This window comes from Alosa pseudoharengus, unplaced genomic scaffold (genome assembly GCF_046254945.1).
Source record: "Alosa pseudoharengus isolate Yale_2024_CS ecotype anadromous, Long Island Sound unplaced genomic scaffold, YU_APseudo_1.1 YU_APseudo_1.1_scf_18, whole genome shotgun sequence".
NCBI classification, from domain to species: Eukaryota; Metazoa; Chordata; class Actinopteri; order Clupeiformes; family Clupeidae; genus Alosa; species Alosa pseudoharengus.
Genome location: NW_027468650.1, coordinates 23,323,280 through 23,341,858, shown reverse-complemented (window position 1 = coordinate 23,341,858; position 18,579 = coordinate 23,323,280). Strand labels below are relative to the sequence as shown.

At 39.3% G+C, this 18,579-nt stretch overlaps 2 protein-coding genes and 1 pseudogene across 2 annotated transcripts; 2 read left to right on the top strand and 1 right to left on the bottom strand.

The window, feature by feature from the left end:
• Positions 1 to 1,686: 1,686 nt before the first annotated feature.
• fam162a (family with sequence similarity 162 member A) lies at positions 1,687 to 5,967 on the bottom strand. The gene is made up of 5 exons (XM_076290627.1): positions 5,770 to 5,967; positions 5,153 to 5,257; positions 4,526 to 4,637; positions 3,990 to 4,098; positions 1,687 to 2,214 (listed from the first exon to the last, which is right to left on the bottom strand). Exons 1-5 carry the CDS (start codon positions 5,816 to 5,818, stop codon positions 2,077 to 2,079), a joined length of 513 nt encoding a protein of 170 aa, XP_076146742.1. The 5' UTR covers positions 5,819 to 5,967; the 3' UTR covers positions 1,687 to 2,076.
• Positions 5,968 to 6,354: 387 nt separating this feature from the next.
• On the top strand, positions 6,355 to 9,207 carry mix23 (mitochondrial matrix import factor 23). The gene is made up of 5 exons (XM_076290623.1): positions 6,355 to 6,436; positions 7,346 to 7,471; positions 7,924 to 8,070; positions 8,310 to 8,369; positions 8,865 to 9,207. Exons 1-5 carry the CDS (start codon positions 6,386 to 6,388, stop codon positions 8,913 to 8,915), a joined length of 435 nt encoding a protein of 144 aa, XP_076146738.1. The 5' UTR covers positions 6,355 to 6,385; the 3' UTR covers positions 8,916 to 9,207.
• A 120-nt stretch (positions 9,208 to 9,327) lies between these two features.
• On the top strand, positions 9,328 to 13,658 carry LOC143131496 (uncharacterized; annotated as a pseudogene).
• The last annotated feature ends 4,921 nt before the right edge of the window (positions 13,659 to 18,579 follow it).

The window sequence follows — 18,579 nt, the reverse complement described above, 5'->3', positions numbered from 1 at the left end:
GAGTCTTTTTTTGGACTGAGACCAACAGATAAATAAACAAAACATAAAAAAAAAACTCTAAAGGAATATTGATCTTGCACATCCATGAGGATCCGACCAGAGAGACTTACTATAGAACCATTTTGATTTCCCTTCCCCCTGATACCTTCATCATCATCATCAGCAACAGCATATTCATCAGCACTTTACCTTCAGGACTTAACCCAGGACATTAGAATAAACACACACACACACACACACACAAAGAGGCAGAGGTGGTATGATGTTGAGCTTTGCTTCCCCGTGACATTGGCCCACAGTGTGCAGAGAGCACTGGTGACAGGACTTAAGATGCTCAAAAGCAAAGTGCAAAACACACTAAATATTTATGAGCAAGATTGTTTTGTAAAAACATGCCCCCCCCCCCCCTCAAAAAAAACCCCCTCAATTCTCAAATTGGACTCTGGAATATGCCAAGGATTGATCCCTGCTGAACAAATTTTCTATATATACAGTATGTCTGTGTGTGTGTGCGCGTGTGTGCATTTCTCTGAGATAAACTCTGGTATTACTGTTAGACCATGCTGATTATCACATGAAGATATACGTACATAAAACGTAAAAAAAAAGAAAAATGATGATATGACATTTACTCTGTTAAAGGGAAAAAAAAAACATTTCTTTAGTTTCATTTTTTGGGGGGTCAGAAGAATCTGTCTATACCGAAGGTGCCATAATTCCTCATTCAGAAATCGAGGTGGAAAAACAAACACAAGCAAAATATAACAGAAACTAAAATAACTCTAAATTAAACTTGAAAATAAAAAGAATACTGGTGATTTAATAGCTAATGAAGCTGTAAGATTGTTTACCACATTCTTTTTTTAAATGTTCTCCAGTGAGATAACCAGCTCTTCATGTTCAATACTGCTGTTGTATTGAGTTGTGTATCTGTTTTCTGTTATGCCATTTGCATAAATGCTGTTTCATGGAGCCCCTGTACTGGGATCGTGGTCTTACTTTGTGTGTCTGGAACCTCATTAGAATAGATTCATTAATTCTGTGGACCATAAATTAGGACTTTTTATTGCAATTTTTTTCTTGATCCTTCACATATCAAGTTTAATACCAGGGCCTATTTATCACTGGATACATTATCACAGGATACATTTCTCATTTCCTACAACGGTGTTCTATATCTCAGGATTCATGGTTACATTCTGAGATTAATTATGAAGAATCATAAACATTATGTATTTTATGCCTAAAAATTGTAAAAGTTCCTGAAAATAATGCCAGTGGCTTTGTTCTGGTTGGTCTTTACTCAATATGGTCAGAAAAACCTCCACTGAAGATCTGAAGGCTTTACTAGGAAGCAAGGTTACTGGATTGCCAAGGTAACTTCAAGAGTAAATGCGGATCTCCAAACAACATGTCACTTAATAAACAATAGATGTTCAGTGCAGTGTTTTTCTGGAGGTAACCCAGTTACCTTGCTTCCTAGTCCAGGCCTCTGGCAGATACGCTTTGCATCGATGTTTGAGCGTCAGTTTTTGCACATATTTCCCAGCTCTTTGTCAGCTATAGTCTCGGAAATGCAAGTCAGTGTCCCCATCAGCCTTAGAGCCACTGGTGTTCAGTATTTTCTCCTTCCCTAATGTGAGCGTACCACTGGGTCCTACAGAGCAGACACCAGTCAAGTTTGAGTAGGTTATTTCTTTCTTTAATACTTGTAAAACAGCAGCGTGATAAGATTAAAAAGTTCACTGTGGCAGAGGAATAGCTGAGCGAGGAAACTGAATTACTACATCTCTGACAGCTGAATATCAACTTTCAATATAACGCTCAGCACTTCGCTTCTCAGCACAAGTCTTGTTCTAACAGAGGGTCATACGTCTTGGCACCTCTAGAGATCCCATCCAGTGATTTAAGCCGTGAACAAAACTTTGTGTCTACTTTGGTTCTCCTGATGCAGGGCTGCACTACCTACTAGTTACAGACAGGGGGCAGCAAAAAGGGTCCTTAACAGGTGAGGCATCCAGGAGCACTTTGGATGTGATCTGGGGGGGGGGGGGGGTTGCTCCTCCTCCGAGTCCCTCACTGGGCTTTCTCAGCAGCTAGAGTCTCAGCACTCGCCGCCGCCGCCGCTGCCTCTCTCTCCTGCTGAGCTTCGGCCCTCCAGCGAGCCTTCTTCTCCATGTTCCTGGCAATGAGCGAGTCGTGGTTTTTCACACCCTAGGGTAGCAAGCACAGGGACTGTTATACACTCACTAACAGTGAAACAGGTGGGTGGTTCAACTCATGATGGATGCCTGGGGAGCTCAGTCCTTGGGATAGTCTGTACAAAAAGACTTTTGTAATAACCACCAATGTCCTCAAATTTTTGCTCAATTAACAGGATCTAGTGCAAGTTATAGAATGATCAATGATTAGAAGTGCAGTGTGGACTTACAAAGGTAACTCGTAAAGAAGTGAATTTATACTACAACCACATTTGTTGATAGGAACTGCATTTTGAGGTGATGCACCTACAGGCTCACCAATCAACCAATAAATGTTCTTAGTATAGTATATATACTTTTTTGATCCCGTGAGGGAAATTTGGTCTCTGCATTTAACCCAATCGGTGAATTAGTGAAACACAAACAGCACACAGTGTACAGGGCGCAGTGAGCTGCCTGCTACAACGGCGGCGCTCGGGGAGCAGTGAGGGGTTAGGTGCCTTGCTCAAGGGCACTTCAGCCGCGGCCCACTGGCCGGCAACCCTCCGGTTACAAGTCCAGAGTGCTAACCAGTGGGCCACGGCTGCCCCTCTTATAAATCATATAAGGGCATTTTCACATATAGTCCCTTTTAAAAGAACCGAACTCAGTCCACTAAAAGGGGACCAGAAAGGACCAAAAAAAAAGCGACTTTTGTATTCACATTGTGAGTTCGTTTGAAAGAGGACTCAGATCTCTTTCTGGTGCACTTCAGCTCTGATGGGGCCTCAGTTTTCTTTATGTTCACACTATTCCTTCTCTACGGGTCTCAGACCTGCTTTGGATTATGGGCTATGTACCGGTAGTTGCTCTGGGATAGTTATGTATTTTCATCATCATTCATTATCAGGTTGAAATAATTATCATGACCCTTAATTGGTGTGGTGATTTTGTATTGTTTGTTGAAATATAAATATTATAATATATTTTCAGAATGAATTCTGATCTAAAGTTATTGCAAAGATCCTCTTGAACTGTCAGTCAACACGCCAGCCAATCACACTTTCTAATTCAGTGGTAGGCCAACTCTAGCTCACGTCCAAAATGACAAGTGAACAGCAGCCCGTTAACTGCACTGCACAGTCCCTGGTATACGTTTGCAATGAGAGTTTGACAAAGAGATAATAACCTAGCAGATCTTGAAAAATGGTGAGCAATCCAAAGTTCGAAATACGATACCGCATGATGGAGTCCACCTCACTGTGATCACAGAATTCATAGTTTACCCACCTCTTATTTAACCATTACATCCCTGTCTGTAGGCCCATCATGAGCGTAATGATAATAGTTTATTTTAGGTTATAATAAACGACATGCTTTCTGTTTTGGCAATGGCAAGTCAAGTAGGACAAAATAGGCTAACCTACAATGCAAAATGTGAAAGAGAACCCAGGGGGAGTTGTGTTCAAAATGCACAGACAATGTAAACCGTGCCGCGGACTTCAAAGCAAACCACGCCGAGACTACCTCCCGAGGTGGTCTCAGTTCGGTTCACGTTAGAGGGGTCTGAGTTCATTTGGCATGTTCACATATGCACAAAAATGCTGAGTCATCGATCTGAGTTTGTTTAAAAGGCTGAGAGACCAAGTGTGAAAAACCCCTAAATCCTAGATGTCCATCCATGTAGCTTGTAGGTTTGAGTACCAGGATCACATTCTTTTATACCTATATGGTGATTTATAGGCATGTTTGCTGTAGGAACAAGTATAATTGGGTTTATATTTGTAATAAAGGCAGTATCATTCTTGCCTGTTTTCCCAGGATCACCATTCCCATACAAGCTGCAATGGTTACAGCCATCATCAGGTATGCGACCTTGACACGTACTTTGTTCCTGGCACCGTCAAGCATCTCATACCTACAGAACAAAAAATATTTTTAATGCCATGATATGTGAAGGAGTTGCAACTGTCATCTGCATAATAGGCTAGTATATGTGAAGTCTCCAGCAATTTTGTGTTCTTTGATCATTTGCCAGATAACCAGACACTACAGCAATTAACGTCAGAAAGACTTGCTTTGACCAGCTTTGAACCGTTACAACAAGGATTCTGAGTGTGCCTGTGATCAACATGTAACTGAAAATTGAACGATCTAAACACTATCTGGGTTCATTGTATTCAACATGGAATTTTAGAACCTTACAGAACAGAATCTTCTGTTAGAATTTTCAAAACTCCCCTGCTGCTTATTACATAATTCCAAAAATGGACCAGAGAGTCTGTTGGTTGAAGGTGGTCCGGATGATGGTTGATCTTAAATGTAAATAGGAAATGGTTACTTACGATACAATCTCAGGAATCTGCTCCTTAGTCTTGAAGCGGCCGGACCATATGAGCATCTTCTTGTCAAAGTTTGACGGCCGGTATCCAGGCAGTTTGAAACCTAGATGTGGTGCTGTGCCACAGATAGATTACTGGGTAAATAATTCCATATATATATATTTCCATATATATATATATACATATATATATATATATATATATATATATATATATATATATATATATAGGGTTCTTGGTTCACACACTCTTCAAAAACCACTATGACCGGAGAATTCTCTGGGAAAAGTGTGAACCTTAACCTAGTTTATATAAAAGGGACAGACAGCCAAAACATACACACACACACACACACACACACAGCCATAGCTAGTCTTCAGCAGGGTATCCTCTGAGAATACAATGTCTAAACTCATTGGAACACATTTTTCAGAGACTTTAACATTGAGGTAAATGTGTAAGGCATAGCTGATGATGATATATGATATCAGATCTGCATAATTTGAGACAAATTCATGGAGATTGAAGTCATTATAGGCCTACTTGTTCCGAGATATTTGGAAATTACTTGTCACGCCCACGTGCAGTGTGATTTCTTTGAAATAGGTAGTTTTAATGTTGAGAACTTACTGCTCGGTGTTGGGGCGGCAGGCTTCGTCTCTGTGGCTGCCACCGGGGGTTTGTCACACATTCTCCTCTTACAAATACTATCAACAGCCTGACGACGCCATTGGGCTGTAAAACAAACGTGTTATATTAAAGACGCGCGTCAATAACGTTGGCTTGACATTCAGGCAAGTAACACCAGAGACTTCCTGAAAAGTCGACAAGATAGCTGGAATTAAACAACAAGTAATTTTAGATCACACTCTGGTTTATCATAGATATTATAGAGAGTTTCTTTTTTTATGACAAACCACCTGTTTCAGTCTCACCACTGACATTGAAGCTACAGTATGATAGACTACCTAGCTAGACTACGACGCTAGCTTTAGGATCAATAAATTATCATGGAACAGATCATGAAACATGATCAAAAAACTAATGTCAGTCCACCATTAGACAACAGAGCAAACGTATAATATGAAACAATCCACATACAATCCTGTAAGTGATACTGTCATCATTGAGATATCTATTAAATTAGTCTGCAGAACTCCTCAAGTCACAAGTCCACAAATAAACAGCAGTCAACAACGCTGCTAGCAAGAAGCAGCTTCAGCCAGAAAAAGACATTCTATACTCACCCAAGAAAGTACCGAGAGGACGAGACCTAACGATCGAATTGAGCATCATGATTAAAGTTTGGTGTTTTACAAAGAGTGTGATTGGATTTTTGGAACCATGAAGCCGTTTCAAACTGATGTTACATTCGGGCAAGTTTTCCTGCTTCCGCAGTTGAAAGTCAGACTCAGTCAGCAACACACATAGAGGCAACACAGCAGCACAGTTACATATCAGTGATAATAGGACCCCATGTGACAGACGCAACGAGGAGCCTGTCTCAGATTTAATTACATAATCTGTGTGCGCAGTAGTGACATTCCATATTGCAAAAATAAAGATGTCAAAGACGTGCATGCTCCGTTATTGTCTTTGCTGCAGTCAGGATATATGCATTCGTTTTTAGTTTCTTCGAGGAAAGTAAAAATGTGTACTGCCTTAAGTAAATGACAATTCATAATGCATTCATTCTATTTTGTCTTTGCTCGCAGAATCAGTCTGGATAAACGTACAACGATTCGTCATTTATCAAAGACGCACTATTACTTAACAGAACATTAAAAAAGGGGTGTCGATTTTGTTCAGGCATTCGCCAGGGCAGGCACTCGTCTCGACTAGCCTTGGACCCTGAAATCCACAATGGCGGCGCCCGGTGGTACTCTAAACTGTGAGGACTTTTCAATGTTTCAGGTAAAGGTGTATTGAGTTGTATCGTCAATCATTTTGTGAAGATACATGGATGTAGGCTTAAATTGGTTTTGCCGAGTCGTCTGGCGTGTTATTTTGTTGCATAACTCCAGTGCAGAATGACCCTTACTAGTCATTAGAAGCCATAAGCTAGGTTCAGTCATGGGGATCATTGTGAGCTAACTGTCACAATCACTGTTTCACAACCTGTTATAAAGGAGTATGCTTAGCGTTACGTGATGAATCATTGGCGTATACAGTGTGACTATATATGCATGCAGCAAAGACCAAATATGCACCGAGCAACTGTTAACGTAGCACGTTGAACTCGTCTAACTTACTGTTTTTGAAACAAGGGCAACTACCCAAAACTTTTGATCGAGCTTTGATCCTGGAGATCAGACATTAGCCTACTGATGACACTAGAACCGTAGAGACGTGCAATTTACTAATGGGTAAAGCGCATGGTGAATACTAGTATTGAGATACAATCGTATCTTTGCTATCAACCTTTCAGGAATTCTAATCAATAAAACCGAAGTCCTTTTAGGCAAGTCCCTCCACTCGGCGGCCATATTGCAACGCTTTTTGGGCACTCATAGGGCATCCTATTCAGCAGAAATGCGCGTGCGCAAGGCTTCACGACACCAATTATGCTCCAGCGGCGAGTTCACAACACATGATTGGCACGATGTCTTCACAACACACCATATGATTGGCTCAATGTATTCACATCACACCACATGATTGGCTCAATGTATTCACATGTCGACGTTTTGCCGAGGAAGGAGTGGGATATGTGTAGACAACAGCCGTTACAAACTAACCCCATGCATTTCTATGGAGGATTTTTTGAGTGCTGTGTCTCCTCATTAGAAAGTCTCTGATAAAACGCATGCCTTTTCCCAACAGGATGTCCTGAAAGCCATGCGAACCCTGGATGACCGTATTGTCCATGCGCTCAACACCACTTTGCCCACTGCATCCTTTTCTGGAAAAGTGGATGCCACCCAGACTTGCAAAGATCTTTATGAATCTGTGCGTTTTTGTTTCTACAATAGTAATGAGTAATAGTAAAGTGTGTGTAAAATTATGAAAGTGTGTGTGTCTATCTATTTTTCTGTTTGTCTGAGAGAGGGAGAGATTAGATTAGTGTTAGATTGCAGGGATAACATTCTTATAAGGGCCATTGCCCATCACACCTATAGCCTACCTAAACTGTGATGTCTCCTAATTGCACCTAAGCAACCATATCAGACCTATTACTGTTACAGAACACCTTGAAAAGATGCATGTAAAATGTACAATGATCTGGTGAATTGTAAAGGGACACAGGGTGGTAATTGTTCTCTTAAACCTTGAGTAGTTTATAGATAGACACACAGATCATTCAAGTCTTTCTGTTTCTTTTTTTTGTTACAAGATTATTTTCCCTTGTCTTATGTGTGCAAAATGTAATTTGTTGTCCATCTCAACTTTGCATGCTTTAGCTAATAGATGCCCATACCAGCAGAGACAAGGCTATAAAGACCTGCATTGCAGAGACCTCAGCTGTGGTGGGAAGACTACGGGAAGAGAGGTCAAAGGATAGCGATAACCTGTCACTCATGAAGCAACTCAGGAAAGAGCAGACCAAGGTAGTGTTCTTCATCACCTCTAGGGGGCAACATGAATTGTTTTGGGAATTTTTACAGTGGCACAAATGAGGGAAAAGGTCTTATGTTGTTTGCTTGCAGGAGCATTTCAGGGATTCATACAATTCATGCAATGTTACACAATCATATATTGTAACAGATATATTTGCTGTACTTATTTTTGTTTATGGGTTTGTCTTTTCCGGAAAGAGATAGAGAAATGTGCAATTTTGTGTTTGCAGTTAAAGATGATGCAGTCAGAACTGAATGTTGAAGAAGTCGTCAATGACCGAAGTATGAAGGTAAGAGTAAGACTGACTAATCTCTGCTACATTGTCTCGCAGGGCCGCTATCCACTACCAATAACCATGTATCACTTCCCATAATAATAATTTAAACATTATATTTGGTTTGCTAAAAAACATTGTAAGAGTACTTTAGAAAGTGCAAGTGTGTGCCAACTTAATAAAAAACTGGTCAGAGGGAACCAGCAATTACATGTTGTTTACATGTTTTGAATGCATAGACCTTCTGTGGAGTTAAGTTTTACAAGTTGCTATCAGTATTCATAGTCTTTTATTATCTACTTGTGCTTCCTAGTCTTTGTTGTGAGTTGGCTTTTAACTTGGCAAACCCTCCATTAAAATTTGGGTGGAGTGGAATGGGGAAGGAGCTAGGGTGTGCTACTTTTCATCTACTTGCCTTCACAATGCGTTTAACTAGTTCAGCCGTTTCAAAGTTAAGTAACCCGACATGTGCTCAACCCATCCATAACTTTGCTGTTGTCATTTCCACAGATTTTCGTTGAAAGGTGCCGAATCCACTACATACCTCCCAAGATCCAGTGAAGATGTTCTTCTCTGGCTAGAACGAGGGAGCTAATTACAGGTCCATGTGTTTTGGTCTGTGGAACAGAACTGGAGTCAAGCTGTGACCAGAGCCTCAAAGACCTCTGAACCTCCAGGCTGTCCACACAACACCCGTCACCCCCCACCAACTGCCATCACCGCCCACCGGTTATCGCCGCGTTGTCTCAGAGGCGCCTGGGCACGCCACCCGTAGTCAACCAACTCTGTTTCTTTTCATACTTACATGTGAAAATTTGTTTTTTTAAAACAAAGAAATGTTTTTCCAGCGGCAGTACAGTGTCTGTGGTTGATTTGAAAACGTATGGGGATTAAGAGCCAATATGAGCATTTTAACCTTCATTTGAAGGTTTTCTGAGGATGAATCTATGGTCATATAATGTTGCTCAGACATCATAATGTTGCCCATGACATCAGAAAAATGTGCAGTGGTCTCTTCATTTTTTCCAGCTGTAGCTTTCAAAGAACTAGGCTGAGACAGGAGACACAACTTTATTGATTTAGTTATTTATTAATTTTAGTTTCTGTCTGGATTCTCTGGGCTTCTCATTTGAGTTAAATGACCAAGTCCTTTCACAACTGTTCACCACAGTTTGAACAAACCTCTTCCATTGTTGATCAAAAGCCAGGCCAATCTGGTAGTATCTGAGCTGACAAAGAAACTTGAGCTTGACATATTACCAAGCAAAAGTCCCTCTCAGACGTATACACATTGCATAATGTGGAGGCTATGCAATGCATGGTCAAAAAAAATAGAGAGTGCAAATGGTTGTGTTGTAACAGGGATTTAACACTACTTGGTGGGAGATATTAGCAAATGACTAGATATCAAGAATTACTAAAATGTAAAGGATTTGAACTTTTGATTCATACATTTATCTTTACTAGAAAAGATCATAGATAAGCCGTTCATAAACTGAATATATGAACTGAACAAGGTGTGTTATTTTATACCTATAAATGTGAAAATGGGTTGGGTTTTCTACCTGGTGTCACCCTTACTACAGATCCCAATGACATCTGGTCAAAGTTTAATCTCAATGCCCACCAATAAATATCAGTCCCATAGGGAAATAGAATTTGTATTATTAAAATTAATCTACACATTGTAAGGTGTGGGGTGATGTTTAATAACATTGCTGGAGAGGGCCTGTCAAGCTGCTTTGAGTGTCTATTTCTGAACATGGCACAAATTATCAGAATCACTTAGAAGAAGATAGATGTAGAAGAAGATGTACAGCAATTTATCACGCATGTGACCACCAACGCAAACAATTATTCTCATCAAATAGGCAATTTCAGGAAATACAGTACATTCTTGTAGGTGCCTATTTTATTTGTATAGAACATGATTTGGATATTTATGCCATGGTAAAACAAATTGTGACTAAAGTTTGTTACTGTTAATGAAGTTAAAAGTGCTATGGATAAAGTTCTAGAATACAGATCCTTGGGAAACATTGTATAACCGGCTACTCAACGTTTAGTTATTGGTCCAGACTGCCTTGAACTTGTCACTTAAGTCATTCTTCATTGCATAAAAAAGTTGTGTAAGTTTTTGTGAATCCGTCCATCGTGATGATGTGGTAATAAAGTTGGGCACGTTTTTTTTATTTGTATAGGTTGTTCAGTCAACTGATCATGCCACTACCCATGCCAGCTTGTTCACGTGTAGAAAAAAAAAGTAGACTTCACCACTTGCGTAATTCCAGTGTACTTAAGGCCTCTCCCACAGTGAGCTGTATAGTCGGAGTCGGAGTGATACTGCATCCATCCTCATATTCCTGAAAAGACAACAGCAGGTAGGACCCCATATTAGAGAGAGTGTCTCTTCAGATAGTGTAAGCTTTCCTAAAGTGTAATGTAAATTGGGATGTATCTGGCTTTGATTATAATGTGTAATGGTAATAGTGACTCAATAGTTTGTGATGAATGGCAAAATAGATTTGGTACAGTTCAGTAATTGCTTTATATTTGGGGTTTAGTGAAAATGGGTCATTTTAAAAGAAGAGCATACAGAATACAATTAAGAGCCTTTTGGTTTGTTACAGGTTGTTGCAATGAAAGGCCACAGCATTGGGCGATTTGCAGTTATTTTGGCATCAATGGCCATATACATCATTGCAATAGTTCTCAACATCCTTGCAGGACCGGGATTTTGTAAGTTTCAATATGATGAAATAAGTCTAGAGCTGTAGCCTATGTAATTTTCTTTTTAAAAATTCTTAGTGTCTTTATCCTTACTGTGGGTTTTTCCCCCCTCAGCACCGTTTTGGAGTAGCACTGGAAATATATCAGCTAAGTATGACACAGACATCACTCCATCTGGCTGGACATTTTCTATCTGGGTTGTCATTTACATCTGGCTGACTTTCATGATGGTCTACATCCTCTGCACTCTATGCCTGCGGTAAGGATTTGCTCCCTATGTGTCAATGTTTGGTCAACATGAAACAGGTCAAACTGTTAACATCAGTTATAACTGCAATTTATATATTTTCAGGAATTCCTGCTATACATACTGTAGTCCCCCTGTGTTGCCATATGGATTCTTCATCTCCTTGATTGTGAACATGATATGTAATATCACATGGCTTCTGTTATGGGACAGAGAGTAAGTTATTTTACAGCTGATGGTGAAATGAATAAGCATTAAAAAAAAATCTGATAATAATGGTGTTGTTTATATATCGTATGTCCTTTCTCTCAAGACAAATGATCGCAGCACTGGTGATTATAGCACTGATAGCCCTGACAAACTACATCATGATATTCTTCTCCTGTCACGGACTGAAAGTCTATGGTGCTTGGCTCAACAAATACCACAAGCGTGTCCTCTGGCTTATCCGTATTCTGGTGAGTTAGATTGAGAAACTACTTATAGGGTAAAGATAGTGAATGTTTATGCAGGATTTATCATTGGTGAAGGAAGGAGCACATGTAGGTTTTAGCAGTTCAAAGACATTTGTGCTGCTTCAGGTCCAAAATGGCATCGCAACATACATGACATGGACAACACTGGCCACTCTCATCAACCTCACTATAGTGATGGATTATGATGGACAGCTGTCTAAAGCAGATGCCGGCACTGTGTGTCTGTCCTTCCTGGTCGTATTAATGATCCTCTGGTAAGCCTTTTAGAATGTTCAAAGTCAAGCCAAAGTACTAATGAGAAACGTTGAGTGCCCATCAATACATGCTTTCTTTACCTTTACAGATTTATTGTTGAGAACTCTGTGCTTGATAAATATGTCCGCTACATCCTGACCATTTACCCTGTGATTATTGTGGCTCTGACTGGAAACATTACAAAGAACTAGGATCCTGCAGCACCCAGTCGCAATGCAATTTTTATTGGTAGGAGCACCCTGAACATATTCTGTATGATTGTATATACTGTATGTGTATGTGCTAATCTGGGCTTGTCTGCTGTTTGTCCTGAGAGTACTCCTGGTTGTGTGGGAGGCACTTCAAAAAGCCTTTCTACAGAGGTATGAAATGAATACTGAAGAGGTTATGTCACCTATCGAGATTGCTGAGAAGCAGAAAAAAATATTTACCTGAGAAATACCTGCATGCCATGGTATTGCAAGGCTAAAATGTGTCTGGTTAGAGACTATTCTTTTTTACTGTTTGTCAGCTTTTATACTGCATTGGATGTTTTATACATAATTTCAAATAAAGACAGATAAAATGTAATTTATGAATTATACCAGAAAAATAATTAATAGTTCACATTTTTTCGGTCTAATTTTTATTTTATTTTTTTGTTTAATGTGCACCATTCTGGTATATTAATATATTTTATATTAAAACTAATTATAAATATAATTATTTGTTATCTAATTACTGGTCAGAGCACAATTCTTTTAAGTGTTATGTTTTTTATTTTTTTAAACTAAGTTTACAATGGTTCAAATTTCTTTTGTAAAATTAGGCATGGTCCATGATGTGTCTTGTATTTGTAATAAAAAGGAATACTAAATTATTTAAAAATATATACAACCCCAATTCAGAAAAAGTTTGGACATTGTGTAAAATGCAAATAAAAACAGAATGTGATAATATACAAGTCTTGTAAACCCATATTTAGCAGCAAAAAGGACTATTTCATGGGAAATATATGATCATTTTGAATTTCATGTCAGCAACATGTTTCAAAAAAGTTGGGGAATGTTTACCACTGTGCTGCTTCACCTTAACAAAATTCTGTAAATGTTTAGGAACTGAGAAGACTTTTAGTTGCTGGAGTTTTTAAAATTAAAAGTTGTATAAGTATAAGTATATATATAAGTATACAGTATATACTTTTTTGATCCCGTGAGGGAAATTTGATCTCTGCATTTAACCCAATCGGTGAATTAGTGAAACACAAACAGATTGTCCCATTGACAGAGTGTTGTCCCATTCCTGCCCGATAGAACATCATTATTCATACCCCTGGCAAATATTGATTTAATGTTGTGGGACAAACATAGAATAAAAAAAGAAGCATTTTCATCTTTTTTAACATTTTTATGAAAAAATTGTATGTCCAAAATTATTCATACCCTTTTTAAACAATCAATGGAAACATCTTTATTTGCATTCACGGCTCTCAAAATGGTAATACAGTATATATATATATATAGGAATATATATAGTCAGGAACATTTGCCATGACTCTGGCCTTGTGTTCGCTTTTTTTGACAGATTGAGGTGTGGACCCTGGCTCTGCCACTCTAAACAATTTCTTGCCTTATTTGGCTGTATGTTTTGTATCATTGTGTGGTTTAATGGTCCAATATCGCCTATTGGGGCAGGTCTCTCGGCAGACTGATCCTGATCTTTTCTTTCAGAATCTTAGCAGCAGCAAATTTCTGCTGATATTCAAGGTAGATAAATTGGTATGAGTGCATGAGTATAACTGGCTCAACCTATAGGGTTTCAAAGAAAACAGCATACAAATCTGTTTAGATGGGATAGAATGAGACCTACATATTTATGAACATTTCAGATTGCATATCTACACCAAATTATTATTAGTTTAAATTATTCCCTTATTTTTCATGAGTGAATACATTTCTTAAAATGTACGTTAAGTTACAATGAAAAGGACAGGAAATGTTTCATGACTGTGCCTGCAACAACTAGCATTCACTATACTATAGCTGAGAGGGTTGAAGCGGAACTTGTTATCAAGGATTTTTGCTTTGCTAGAGTAATTAAGAGTAACCTTTAAAGGTCAGCAATTGGTCAAACCCCCCCCCCCCCCCCCCCCCCTCAACTCTTTCACTAGCCACTATAGATATAAAATGATTAAAATGTGCTATTGTCTAACTACTATCCATGATTAAAATGTGCTACTGTCCCAACTTGATCTAACTATACTGTGTAGCCTATTTATTTTCTATTTGGTCTGTTATGAAATCATGCATTGACCCATTTAAGCACAGCTCAGTTTTAAGAAACTTAAATACATGCATGCTTAGCATTTTGTGAAAAGAAAACATTAAGGCTACTTTGACAAACTCTTAACCGTGAGCTGCCTGTGTATATTCTCTGACTAATAATTACAGATAGGCTATCTAGGCGATGTAAGCACAGCTCAGTTTTAGGAAATGCTTAAAGCCGAAAGACCATGTTGAATTTTGCTACAATTTATTTCAAAACCGGATTACTCTGGAACAGCTAACTATACATGGGAATGCATTACACCTTTGTGTTCGGTAAGGTCTGCTGTTTATTCTGATATAGGCCTATGGTTTGTCATGTGTTGCGTGAAGAGTGTGTAGGCCTACGATATTCCACCAAGACGAATGGATGTGGGGATGGCGCAGAGAATAATTATTAAATCTCTTGAAGTTATTTTTCTCGCGAACTGTTTATCACAGCAAATAGTGGCTAGCTAGCACCGTTTAAAAGCTGAGAAAAGGCTCTTTCATGTGACACATGATGAGTAGCCTACTTCTCGAGGAGTTCAACAGAGAAGAATGGGTGAATTTGGATGCACTTCATATGCCTTGTAGTGGGCCATGCTGCGCAGAAGACTGCGGCTCACTTATTATAGGTAACTTCAAATCAGCGCGATTTACCCTTATAGGCTGCACATTACAAGATCTGTACGAGATGATCCGCAGCACTGAAGTGAGAAATGATTTAACTCTTTGTGTAGCGCATGTGAGCGCTTTTTTCCACATTTCAACCTGAATATTGGTGGGGACATTTCAGTAGTAATTTGACATTGGTGTGGAGTGGAGACGTCCTTCGGTCCCCACGCAAATCTACGCCCCTGGTTAACACTTATTGAGAATATACTTACTATTTGTCACCACTAGAGGGAAACATAGACTTGTGTAAGTCAGAGCCATCTCTGGTGTAAGTCACACATAATGAGGGGAATAGTCAAAGACACATTATGTGCCAAATGCCAATACTGCAAATCTGCTTTTAAGTATTATTCATTTTATACAAATAAAAAATCTATTTGGTATTGTTTTTATAAGGACTAAATTTAATGTGCAGCCTGCACTCAGCTAAAGTTGCTTCTTTTAAGTACAAGTATGCTTAGATTTGTAATAACTTGTCTTATATTTGGAGGGGAATTTTTGCAGTGAATATTACAACCAGACTTGACTAAGAGAGACTATAATGTAATTTGCCTTCTGGATCAAAATATTTTTATGGAAGCCAGCCCGAATTGAGTATTGCTAAGCCAGGCTGTGTATTACCATCCAAGCCAGATTGTTTCCCAGAACTAGGACTGTACAAACAGCATTTAAAAAAATATATAACTGACACACACAGAACGCACATCTAGAAGTCGTAGGGAGAAATTTCTTGAATTTGATGAATTGTATTAATCAAGGACTTTGCCTATGCGATAAGACACATACAGACTTATACAGACATCCTCTCTGGTCAAAGTTTACGTTTTATCATGCCCACCATAAATATTTCCCTTGTGGAGATACAACTTAAATACAAGATTTTCCCAACATCTCTCAGAACACTGTTTTTAATTCATGCATAGATTAAAGTACCCTTTTGATTTGTCAGATATAATCAGTAAAACAATATTTATCACCATTTTAGTTTTGTATCACATTCACAACTTGAAAAAAAAAAGCTTTTGCAAACATGATCCACTGCTCTGAATAGAGAGGACCAAGAAGTACAATATATTTACCACTGGCTACTGAGCTGTTGAGGAATTATTTTCAGTCAGACTATTGTGAATGTGGTTCTTCTTTATTGCCTCAGGCTATGGACAGAAGGTGGAGTCAAGAAGAAATGTAACCCCATTTGCTTCAGGTTGACATTGAACACAGGTATCCGGACCAACAGTAAAACAGTAGGTGTCAGTTTAACAATTCTCCTCTGGTTGGCTCATGACTCAATGTGTTGCATTTACATTTTATTCAGTATCTTTCTCAGACTCACTTTTAGTAAACATTTACGATGGATCAGGTATAGAATAGGTGTGTGGACACCTCCCAAGAACTCAAACAACCCACAACTTACAGATATAGGTCTCAACAAGGGGTCTGATGACACTATTCAACATGATACAGGATCTGTGATAGTCTAGGGTAAACCCAGGTGAACCGGTTAGCAAAGTTCAATTGGCTCTGCAGGTCAGTCTGGAAAGGATCCCATTTGCACCCAGGCTAGTGGAATTATCATCTCTTCCTGAGATAGTTACTGATAGAATTTTTACCTCTGACGAGGAGGACATGTTTTCATGTCTGTTAGGGCGCTTTCATACCTATTTTGTTCCAAATCACAGCCTGAATCGATACAGCTTTTCTCCATTGTCCCTGAGTTCGTTTGTGTTGACATGGCAGCATTTATATAGGAACAAATGATATAACAAACCCACGTGAGATTTTACAGCTGAAGACACTATCCTGCAGACACCTAACACTTAAAGGAACCGTATGTAAGAAAAGTAATTCAATTAATCATAAAATGGCCCTGATTTGTCACTAGACATTAGGAAATCATGCTAATTTCAAATACTTATATCACTGACAACAGTAGTCCGGCCAGGATATCGTCATTTAAAAAAGTGAAGTTGCAGCCCTCAACTGATGTTGATGTTTACATATTTGTGTTTTAGCCTGATCCGCCACCCTCCACCTATCTAGTAATCACAAAGTCAGTAGTGTATCGGCATCTGGGTTGCCAGCTCTGCTCTAGTTACCACATCTGCGGTGTACACCGCTCTACAGTATTTTGAAAGTGATTGTAGTACCAGTTTTGGCCAAAATCCTACGGTTCCTTTAACCCCACCCAGTTTGTTGGCTTGTTAACAAGATTTACACAAAAAACTTCTGAATGGATTCCCATGGAACTCGGTGGAGAGATGAGGCACCGACCTGGGATGAACCCATTAAATTTGGTGTGGATGAGGTAAATCCAGGACTTATTTTTTATCACATGTTAACATTGACCAACAAATCGACATGGGTGAAATACACAACCTCCTAATGGACTTATATGGGGGCTGCTTTTGAATTAACAAAGATAACATGCTGAGTAACATTTGTTTCAAGAATCAGTTGTACAGACAATACCTTGCTGTGTTTTTGTATTATTATTGGGGGCCAAGCAGCGAAGCTGCGAAGGCACCCATTGAGTTACTAGCTTTTCCTATACACTTCTGCCATTGGAGTCTATGGCAGCCCATAGAACGCCTGGCTAAAAAGTGCAGATTTTTTGGCAGAAAGTTTCGGGACACTCCACTGACCACTCACGCTCATTTACGGATCTCTAAACCCAGCCGTCTAGCGCCACCAACGGGTCAAAATCTAGCCGAAAATTGAACCGCTGGGTCTAACGTTATGAAATTTGACACACTGATTCAGCACTGTCCCATGATCACTCTCACCAATTTCCAGAACTCTATGCCCAACACTCTAGCGCCACCAATGGGTCGAACCTGGATTGCATTCACGCATGTGACAATTGAACGGTGCGTCCGATTTTCACATATCAGGCACCGTTGCAATCCCTGGACCGACCTAAGTTCAATGACCCCTATTACGTCACTTTCCGCCATATTGGACCTCCGCCATATTGGATTTAGTCCAAACTCTACGAAAAGTTTCAGCATTCACAAATTTCATCCAATTTTCACAGAACTTGACGGAGATGATCTTCTACTCGAGCCGCACAAACGATACTTGTCAGATTTTTCAATTTCATTTTTGTTTGCCTGTGACAGCCAATCAAATATGGCGATGAAGCGCCAAACAGGAAGTGGAATAACATCTCTGTGGCACTTTGAGTTAACATAACAAAACTCGATACCATTATTCAGGACACTGTCCCAATCACTCACAGCAATTTATATGACTCTTTTGTCTGATTTTCACAATTGAGGTAGTGTCTGAATCGTTGGACCATACAGAGTTCATCGACCCCTATCCTATCACTTTCCGCCATATTGGACCTCCGCCATATTGGATTTAGTCCAAACTCTACGAAAAGTTTCAGCGGTTACAAATTTCATCCGATTTTCACAGAACTTGTCGGAGATGATCTTCAAGTATCAAACGATACTTGTCAGATCTTTTAATTTCATTTTTGTTTGCCTGTGACAGCCAATCAAATATGGCGCTGTAATACAAGAAGTGGGCTCATATCTCAGCAACGCTTCGTT